At 39.2% G+C, this 11,064-nt stretch overlaps 1 protein-coding gene across 1 annotated transcript in view; it reads left to right on the plus strand.

Annotated features, from left to right (window-relative positions):
• Positions 1–11,064, plus strand: part of GABRA3 (gamma-aminobutyric acid (GABA) A receptor, alpha 3) — a 302,277-nt gene that overhangs the window by 264,269 nt on the left and 26,944 nt on the right. Inside the window, exon 8 of the mRNA XM_011974177.1 lies at positions 9,623–9,775. Within this exon, the coding sequence (XP_011829567.1) occupies positions 9,623–9,775 (153 nt within the window). The remainder of the gene's footprint in view (positions 1–9,622; positions 9,776–11,064) is intronic.

Consider the following 11,064-nt stretch of genomic DNA (forward strand, 5'->3'; position numbering starts at 1 on the left):
GAGGAACGATATATTCTGGATCTCAACTAACCTTAGAATGTTCGTCAAAATGGAGTATATGCTGGGGCCCACATATCACATAATATTTTTTTGCTATGAAATGATAGAAGCTTTCAACATTAATTTTCAAGCAACACTTGTCTGTGTGAATCCACAATTATATATGTCCTTTTATCTCATTATCTAGACATACGCTGTTCTCTCTTGTGATGTCACAGTCTGTCATCTCCTCTGCCCCCTGTTCTCCTTCCACCTCAGAATCAGGGAAGGGTGCCTAAAAAAAATCAACATTTGAAATGGAATTGAAGGACAAACAGGATTTAGAGATCTGGAACTAGTGTGGGAAAAGGGTATTCTTGACAAAGGCAACACTGAGATGTCAAAAATTCAGAAGTATGAGAGAGCATGGCCTGTTAGGGAAGCTGAGAGCTGTTCAGAGTAAGATGCAGAAGGGATAGAGAGTGTAGGGCTGCGGGGGTGGGTGGGCTGTTCCATGGGGTCCTGGGGTCATGGCAGGCCTCCGGCTGGACCAGTCCAAGTGGCACAGGCAGGCAAGGTGCGGCTGGCCCCAATCTGAAGAATTCCCTCCCTCCAGTGGGTGAGTACTGCTGCTGGGGTCAAGTGCCTGGCTTTGGCAGAAGCAGTAGAGGTGGCTGGCGGTTGGAGTGTCTGGGCCTCCTGGGCCCTGCCCCTGTGCCCCAAGAGCGCTCCTGGCTATCATTCATTGGCTTACCTGGGCCACTGCGTGGCCAGGGCTCAGAGCCCTGGGAGTGTGGGCAGGGTCAGACAGGGACCCGTCCCTGGCTTACTCTGTTGAAGGTGACGCAGGGGCATTGACATACTTTTCCTGCACTGGCTGCACAGGTACTGCCAGCCATCAGGACCCTGATCCCGGGACTGTGCAAGCAAGGAGGGAGAGGAGTCATTTGTAGGTCTCACACACCCTCCTGTCCCCTCACGTCTGCACTGGACCCCTTACATGTGTGAGCAGAGAAGCTGGCCTCCTGCTTCCAGAGGTGCCACCACCACTGCCACTGCCTGGTTTCCCCTCCCTTCCCCACCCCAACTTAAGGGAAAAGAGGAAGGAGACCCCAGGAGGAGGCCAAGGCTGCAGCATCTCATAGCCCAAAGTTGTGCACTGTACAGCTGGGCCCTAGAGGCTGAGGGCCTGCCCTTGCTGCTGCGGGGATTTCCTCCTCGGAGTGAGCAAGCAAGAGAAGTCCCTGTATCTGTTCACTCCTCTCACCTCCCCGTCTGTCCTGGGCACTGCCCCGCCTGGCATCAGCTCTTGAGACCAATCCTTGGCTGCCCAATCAGACCCCACTCCCACTTCATTTGGGTAAACTGCTGTTGGTCTCATCTTGAGCTCACAGAAGATACACGTTCATGACAGGAAAATTAGAAATATATGGAGGAGCAAATATTGGAAATTAAAATACTTTTTATTTCCACTTTCCAGAAGTATCTTAGAAGATTTTGGTACATTAACTGATTATTTTACATTTGGTATTTAAGACAGTTCCCTTTGCATTTTCTGTATAAATATGTTTTTATATAAATGGGGCCATAGTATTGATACTGTTTTATAAGCTAATTTTTATTTAATTTTATATTATAAATGTGTTTTTCATGTCAGTAAATGCACACAATCCAAGTAAAATGTAGACGAGATTTAGTAAAATATTTTAGCAATTAGAATGAACACACCACACATTTCATTTATTATTACTTGTTTTGGTTACTTAAAAAAAAAGTGAAAAGCCTTCCTGTCAGGCCAGAGCATAGTTGACAATGATGATAATCCCTGTTGTCACTAGGAAGTGTAGCATTTCTTTGTGAAACTCAATAAAATAGTATCTTTTTTGGTAATGTCTTCATATAGATGGATCACAATCTATTTAAACAATCATCTACTATTATATTCTGTGTTTTAATGCTATAAACAACGCTGTAAAGACCCTTCTTTTCCCTATAGCATTTTGCTCCTATGTAAGTATCTGCCTAAGATACAGACAGGATATTGAGATTGCTATTTCAGAAAGTAGACACGTTAAAAAAATTGATACATATTGACAAACTGCTGTTCTGAAAGGTTCAAGAATTCCCACTCCTATTATCAGTGATGAGCATGCCAATTTCCCCTCACCCTTGCCAACACAGGTATCATGGGTTGAATTGTGTCCCCTGAAGATATGTTTAAGTCCTAACCCCCAGTACCACAAAATGTGACCTTATTTGGAAACAGGGTCACTGCAGATGTAATGAGTTAAGATAAGGTCATACTGCAGTGGAGTGGGCCCTAATCCAATATGACTGGTATCCTTATAAAAAGGGGAAATTTGGACATAGAGACATACACATGCATGTGCATGCACATGGAGAACACCATGTGAACATGAAGGCAGGGATTGGGGTGATGCTTCTATAAGCTGAGGAACACCAAAGATTGCGAGAAAACAACTTGAAACTAGGAAGAGGCAAGGAAGGATTTCCCTACAATTTTCAGAGGGAGTGTAGCCCTGCTGACACCTCAATATCAGACTTCCAGCCTCCAGAACTGTGAAAGAATACATTTGCTTTGTTTTAACCCATCCAGGGTGTAGTACTTTCTTATGGCAGCCATAGGAAAATAATGCAACAAGATATTGTCGTTCTTGTTTTCTTACTGTTTTTCAAAGTAATACATGGGTATGGTGGTAGAATTAATAATGATCAATTTCTGAGCATGTAATATGTGCAAAGCATTTCTCTGAGGGCATGTATTAACTCACTTAACCTTTGAACAACAGTTTGAGGTGGGTGGTGGTATTATCTGAGGTTTATAGATAAGGAAATCGAGGCTCAGACAGATTAAATAATTTTCTCAGGGTCACACAGTTGGTAAGTGGTAGAGCAAGATTTGGAAACAAGGCAGCAAATTTGCTCCAGAGTCTATAAGCATAATAACTACACGGACCACTCCCTTTTTACTTTGCATCTAGAAGGAAGGATGTAAGGAGAGAAGGAAGGCAGGAAGAAAGGCAGGGAGGGAGGGAAGAAGGAAAGAAAAGAAAATTTAAAAATCAAATAACAGAAAGGTATATACTGAAAAGAAGCAGTTCTCATTTTAACTACTTATGTTTTACTTCTGATGGTTCCCTCCATAGTTCTGAATAATGAGCTTATACTGCTGTTTTTCACCTTTAGAGACGAAACATTGATTCCCTACTCTAAGGTATATGAGTGCTTATCTCACTTCCATTGGCCCTACCTCTCCTTTCCTTCAAGTCTTGATAGCTGGATCAAATAGTTAGCTGTCTTTATTGATCTATCAACCCTTCTGTCCTCATATCCTCTCCTTCTTTCTTCCAACTTCTGACAACTAAAAGTTTGCTTTCATTGTAAAAACAGATTAAAATGTACACTTAGTTCTTGTGGTAGGGAGAATAGTGGCCCCCCAAAGATGTCCACATTCTATTCCCTAGAACCTGTGAACATGTTAGGTTACATGGAAAGTGGGGATTAAGGTTCCTAATCAGCTGATTTCAAAATAGATTATTCTGAATTATTCAAGTGGGCATAATGTAACCATGAGGGTCCTTATAAAGGAGAGGGAGGGAGACAAGAGTCAAAAAGAAAATGAGTAGAAGATATTTTACAGCTGGCTTGAAAGATGACAAATGGGGCCACAAGCCCAGAAATGTGGACTACCCAGAGAAGTCAAAAAGGCGAGAAAACCTATTCTTCCGTAGAGTCACCAGAAGTGAAGGCAGCCCCACTTACATCCTGATTTTAGCACAGTGAGACCCATTTTAGACTTCTGACCTTCAGAAGTATAAGAGTATAAGTTTGTGCTGTTTTAAGCCAACAAGTATGGGGTAATTTGATAAAGTACCAATAAATAGAAAACTAATACAGTTATATACCCCTAATTAAGCTTTCAATACTTTCTCTATAGATTGATTTAAAAAGCTCAAAACCAACACGAGAAATTTGTATTATTATGACTGTGTAAATACTGTCTTTTGTTAGGATTGCATTTCTTCTTTAAGGGCCTACCACCCACTTAAATTTCCCTAGTTTTCTGTAGAAAGACGCTTCAGAGTATTTTAGAAAAAGGCACTCAGGTTATCTTTCTTTCGACTGGGAGAGTAAACATATTGATATAGCCACTGTGCCTATGGAAGTAGGGCTTGTAACTTTTCCAAGTTCAGATCTGCAGGAAATGTCCCTATTTTCCATTCCCATTCTTGAGACCCTCTCCCTTTGTCCCTGCAGCCTCCAGGTCTGTGTCCTCTCTGGGCGGTGCCAGCAGGGACCTCCCTTGTAAACTGAGCTCCCTCTGCAGCTTCTCATCTACACTGAGGCCTGCTTTCACCATTAGCACTTTCTGAATTCCAAAATTCTCTTGAGCTCTTTAATTCATTCTTTACTGTTGTTTTCTTCCTTATGGGTTTATTCTATTTTACTGTTTTCACTGGCACTTGATGAAGTCTTAAGAGAAAGAGGAGGTAAATGTTGCTGCTCAGTCTGCTATATGAATTGGACATCTTTCCAACTTTTTACCTACATTTTTTAGGAACTATATTATTTCCATTTTTAAAATTTACATCTCGAATATAATCTGGAGTTTTATTTTTGGTTTGCACTATGAGGTAACCAAATGTACCAGTATCCATGAATGAATAATCCAGTGTTTCCTCAGTGAAATGAGATGCTGCTTTTATCATATACTAAATTCATATGTGTGCACATACATACACATACAAATGCATAAATCTGTGTCTATATTTATTATTCTCTTTCATTGTTGTCTCTCTGTCTATTTTTATATGTATTACATTATTTTAATTACTGTAGATAAATGTTTTCAAACTGTGTACACACACACACACACACACACACACACCATACTCTTTCTAGGAAGATACACAAGAGGCTGTTAATCATAGTTACCTAAAAGAAGGAGATGTGAAATGGGTAATTTGGGGGCAGATTTGGGAGGGAGACATTTTGCTGCACATACTTTTATACCTATTGATTTAGGAACCATATAAATATTATTACCTCACATATATATGTATTGTTTTTATTGTGACCATAAATTATGGGCATTCCTTTCTAAATTCTGCATACACTCTTCCATGTAGGGTCTAGCATATGAATGGAAATCTAGGCCAGAGAAAGGTCAGACCCACAATCCATGGATGTTCTGATTGGTATGGCTGGCTTTCTCTCCAAATGCTGTCAGTCCTCACTATGAACTAGCTTCAAGCAGAGGCTGTCTGCTCTTTGCTCCAGATTCAAACATGTATTAAATAAATGAATGAAATTCCTCAAAGTCTGTGGCTAGTTGTTGACACCATCCCCTATTTTCCCTAATTTGGCGAATTATTACATTAATTTTCTAAAATGATAGTTTGGATGTGTGATCCTTATATATCCATCTTTCCTAGAAATTTGATCATTTGTTAGAATGACATTTTTATTATTATTGGCATTGTATATATTATTTCTTTAGATGTGTAGCATAGGTAAGTAAAGATAATGCATAAAACAGGACATAAAGAAAAATCAGAGAGATGGAAATAAAAAGAAAACAGGAGGCAAGATAAAGAACAAGGAATAGAGATAGAGAGTGGGAAAAATACCTAAGATAGATTTAAGAAAATATATCCACTTACTTTTTTATGATGAGTTAATTTGCCAAGCTAAAAATTCCTCTTGTGTGTTTCAAAACCTTAGAAACTAGCTACGTTGTAAATGTGTTTTATGTTCTATTATGAAATATTTCACATTTAACACAGATGGAATTTAATAGACTGAAGTGCAAAGGCAGGAGAAAAATCTCCCAAATCACTTAAAGGGTCATCCCTCATAATAAGAAAGACAGAGAGACACAGCAATAGGGGAAAGGAGGGAGAGAATCTAACAAACCCACTTCAGGAAAATATAGTCAGTTACGTAAAGCATTATTTAGCTAAACTGTGCGGCATTTCTGATACATAGATAATAACTAATTTGTGAATACATATGCATTGTATGTTTTATATTGTACCTTTGAATATTTCATATACAACATACACAACACAGATGGCATCTAATGAGCTTAATAAGCTGGGTCACAAGGGTGGAGGTGGGATGGAAGAAATTGTGAAATCTTCCAGTTTGATTAAAATTTCAGTTCTCTCTTTGGCAGGGAAGAAGATGTATAGAGATGGAAAATATCAGAGTTGTGTTTAAGAAAACTGATTAAGTTAATTGACATAATAAATTAATTTGCTAAGCTTTCTAAAAGTCCACTTGTAAGTTCCACGCATAGAAATGATCTAAGTTGTGAATACTTGTTAATATATAAAGGTGTCTTTCCATTGTCCCTTTGACGATTTCACACTGGACCCAGATAGTCTGCAATACAAGGACAGAAACAAGGGAAATCTTTGCAACCTAGTAAAAGGTGTCAGTTCTTACTAAAGAGAATTCCTTTCACCTCTTCAGAAGACAGACAACAAGACATAATGAGAAAGAAATAAATATAGAAAAGGAGAGGATTGAGGAAAATCAATGTGTTCAACTGTTTTGAGTCAGTTATTCAAAACAAGTGGTTAATTTTATAATCTTTTGAAAAGTCCATTTGCTTTGTCTTTTAGAACCACAGAATGTAATTAATTTATGAATATTTATTACGTCTTTTATATATTAAATATTTCACATGATCAGAGATAGGATTAATAGGTAGGGTTTGGAAATGTGAGACTAAGATGGAAAAGAAAGAGAATTACCTAAGCTAATCAAAGTCCAACTCTCATGAAAAACAAATCCCCAGTGCCTTCTCAGCGGGGAGAGAGTGAAGGAAAGGGAAAGGACAGAAAGAAGTAGAGATGGACACAGACAGAAGATAAAACAAAGAAAGAAAAGAATTGAAAAAAGAAGCAGAGAGAAAGAAAAGAGATGGGAACCCCAAAGTTGTAATTTTTAATTTGCTAAACTTAAAATAAGCCTACTTGTATTTTTTGTGTTCACATAAACAAGCTAAGATGTGAATACATATTCAATATGGGTTGTATATTGAGCCTTGGATGACCGGGTGGTGCTTCCTAGGTTTAAGTACAAGGGAGTGGGTAGAGTAGAAAAGTGGGAAATTGCCTCTTTCGGGAATCCTGCTAAAACCAAATGTGGGTGAAGGAAGAGAGGTGAAAAATAAGAAGCTCTGATAAGAGTGCTATTAGAGCAGGCATATTGCAAGGGTCTTTGAGGACTATTTTGGAGAATCTGGCTTTTACTCTTTGAGAGATGGTAAACCATTGGATAGTCTTGAACAGAAGACAGACAAGATCTGACTTACGTTTTAATAAGATAATTTCTGGCAAGTATACTATGAATGCATTGAAGAAGTGTCAAGGACAGAGCAAGGAGACCAGTTAGAAAGCTATTACAGTACTCTAGGTGAGACATGATGGTGGCTTAGACCAGGGTGGTAGCAGTAGAGGTGGTGAGAAGTGGTCAAATTATGGAAATATTTTGGAGAAAGAACCGGAATAGTTGGCTGATTGATTGATTTTTTGTGTGTGTTATGTGTGTGTGTGTGTAAATGTGTGAGAGAGAAAGGAGGGAGGGAGAGTGAGCAAGATAGAGCAACAGAACACGGTGGGGTTGAGAAGTCAATGGAAAGTCTCTTGGGGGAGCCATTTTGAATTGGTGTGGGGGATGGGGAGAGTGAAAACCAAAATCTTGATTTTCATGTTAAGTCAGGATGCCTATTAGATCCCCAAGTAGTGATGTCTAATATATAAATCTTAGAGTTGAGTAGAGAATCTTAAGGCTCCTATAATAAAGTACCACAAACTGTGCAACTTACCAGAAATGTGTCTCACAGTTCCTAAGGCTAGAAGTCTCAAATCAAAGCATCAGGAAAGTTAGTTCTTTCTAGAGATTCTGAGGGGGAAAATCTGTCCCTTGCCTCTCCTTAGTTTCTGGTGGTGGCTGTAATCTCTGGCATTCCTTGGCTTGCAGCTGCACCACTCCAATCTCTGCCTTTTTTTTTTTTTTTTTTTTTTTTTGAGACAGAGTCTGGCTCTGTTGCCCAGGCTGGTGTGCAGTGGCCCGATCTCAGCTTACTGCAAGCTCAGCCTCCTGGGTTCACACCATTCTCCTGACTCAGCCTCCCGAGTAGCTGGGACTACAGGCACCCGCCACCACACCTGGCTAATTTTTTGTATTTTTCATAGAGACGGTGTTTCACCATGTTAGCCAGGATGGTCTCGATCTCCTGACCTCATAATCCGCCCACCTCGGTCTCCCAAAGTGCTGGGATTACAGATGTGAGCCACCGCTCCCGGATTTCTGCCTGTTTTTTACATATCCTTCCCCCTGTGTGTCTGTGTTTTCACATGGTGCTCTCTTCTAAGGACACTAGTCATGTTGGATGAGGGGCCCACCCTACTCCAGTGCTGCATGACCTCATCTTAACTAACTACATCTGCAATAACACTATTTCCAAACAAGGCCACAGTCTGAGGTAACAGGGGCTAATGCTTCAGTATATCTTTTTAGGGGACACAATTCAACCCATAACAAGTAGGAAGCCCAGGTAGAAGATATAAATGGGGAATTATTAGCGTTTAAGGTATTAAAGACAGGCTGGATGAGAATGGCCAGTGTCTGAGTGAGACAGAAAAAAGAAGTACAAGTACAGAGCTTTGACATCCTCCAGTGTTTAGAAATTAAAAGGAACAGCAAAGGAGACTTTGGAGGAATGGTCTGTGAAGTAGGAGAGAAACCAGAAAAGCATCATGGCCTAGAGGTTCTGTGAAGAGAGTGATTACAAGAGGGATGAAGGATCAACTACATAAAGTGCTGCTGAAAAATCCAGTAAGAGGGAGGATTGACTAATGCATTTAACAACATGGGGTAATTATTAGTGCCTATCTCACAGAGCTGTTAGGAGGATATAAAGTTAACACTCCACAAACACTCAGAAAAATATTTTGGCACACAGTAAAAATGCAGTAAGCGCTCACTCTTATTTTAGGAGTGGGATAATGTAGGTCAGTTCACATTCTGCTATGTGAACTTTTGGGTCTAACCAAGTAGGTACATTAGAACAGCAGAGCATAATGGTTAAAAAGCATGAACTGTGGACAACCTACCTGGGCTTGACTTTGGGCTTTACTACTTACTAGCTGTGTAACCTTATGCAAGTTGCTCCATCTCTCCTTGCCTCAGTTTCTTGAGTTATAAAATGAGGATAACAATAGTACCTACCTCATAGGGTTCTTGTGAAGATTAAATATTTTATAATGTTAAAGTGCTAAATGAGTGCCTATCACATAGAAAGTGCTGTAGAAGAGATTTTTATTTTATTATTATTTAAATGAGAACATTAATTTACTTGAATGAATTGTGTCAAAATTGTTCTGAGCAAGCTGTATTGGTACGCTGATGGCATTGTTTTTTTCACACACACACAAAAAAACACACTGTTTTGTGATTGTTAAAGGGCTTTGGTTATATGAACTTGGGAGGTGCTGGAATACCCTGTCTTGAATATAAGATTAAGGAGTTTTGTGGATTGAATTGGGGCCCAACTTGATTTAACAATGTTTATGTAGCTACATACTGCCTAATTTTACTCTCTGTCTAGGAGAATATGTCGTCATGACAACCCACTTCCATCTCAAGCGAAAAATTGGCTACTTTGTGATCCAGACCTACTTGCCATGTATCATGACTGTCATTCTGTCACAAGTGTCGTTCTGGCTCAACAGAGAGTCTGTTCCTGCCCGTACAGTCTTTGGTGAGTGATAATTTATGGAGCGTAAGGGAAAGTCTTACCATGCAGAGTCACAGTGGAGGTGAGAAAGGTGGAAGAATGATTCCTGGAGAGAATGGGAGAAATGCCTGTGCCTAGCAGGAGTAAATGAATCATCAGACCATGGGGTTTTAGACGACAGAATTCTTAAAGAGGAAGTTAGAATAAAAAGACTGTTAGACCAGTAAGATACTGAAATGCTTCCCATTTCAGTCCTGCTTGCCCCAAAAGCTGGAGAGGGAATTATCCTTTAGTGAAAAAGAGAGGAATTTAGTGCACAGAGTGGAGAAGTCAAAGGGTTAGAAACCAAACTGTCTGAACAGAGTATTGGACTGGGGACTTTGTTAAGATCCGCTTTTTTTTGTATGAGTGTTTGACTTTGTGGCTTCTTCTCTAGCCTTTTTGAAAGTATGAATTATCTGATATTGTGTAAAAGCCACACAAAGTTTAAATGATTTCTTAATAGTACCTACAATCAAAGGCATTTTCTTCATCATGAGTATACTGATCTCTAGGAAGACATTTGCATATCATTAGCACTTTTTCCTCACAGACTTAAAACATATAAAACATTTCTTGCCTATTTTTCCCACTGTTGGAGATAAATATTTTAATTTTTTCAGCTACTAAACTGCCTCCATGGCAATGGTACCTTTGAAGCATATACTTGAGTGTACTTGGTATCCACACAGAAGGTGTTTCTGCCACTATCCTGAAGTTTTACTGGGTAGTGAAATAAAAAGTAAATTATATTTTGGAAGAAGCAGCATTGTAGGTCAGGTATTGTAGGAGATAGCAGTGGAGAAAGAGAAAGAGTGACCCGTAAAGTAGGAAAAAGAAAGAATAATCAAAAGGATGTGATATTATGGAAGTCAAGTGAGGAAAGTATTTCAAGAAGCAGAGAATACTCATGTGGGTTGAATTGTACTGAGTTTACATGAGATGCAGACAGAAACTGTCCATTGGGTATTGTGATATACTTGGCTGTTAGTGATCTTGCAAAGAACAGTTCTAGTGAAGTGGAGGGAGCAAAAGCTGTATGAGAGTGGGTTAAATATGCTCACTTTGGGAAATATAACAAACGAGATACCCTGAAAAAGCTTCCTTTATAAAATCCTAGAAAAGCTAGATAAAACATAGAAACCATTCTTTTTTAATTTTCTTTCTTTCTTTCCTTTCTTTCTCTTTCTTTCTTTCTTTCTTTCTTTCTTTCTTTCTTTCTTTCTTTTTCTTTCTTTCTTTCTTTCTTTCTTTCTTTCTTTCTTTCTTTCTTT

This window comes from Mandrillus leucophaeus, unplaced genomic scaffold, assembly GCF_000951045.1.
Source record: "Mandrillus leucophaeus isolate KB7577 unplaced genomic scaffold, Mleu.le_1.0 Scaffold1421, whole genome shotgun sequence".
Classification (NCBI taxonomy): domain Eukaryota; kingdom Metazoa; phylum Chordata; class Mammalia; order Primates; family Cercopithecidae; genus Mandrillus; species Mandrillus leucophaeus.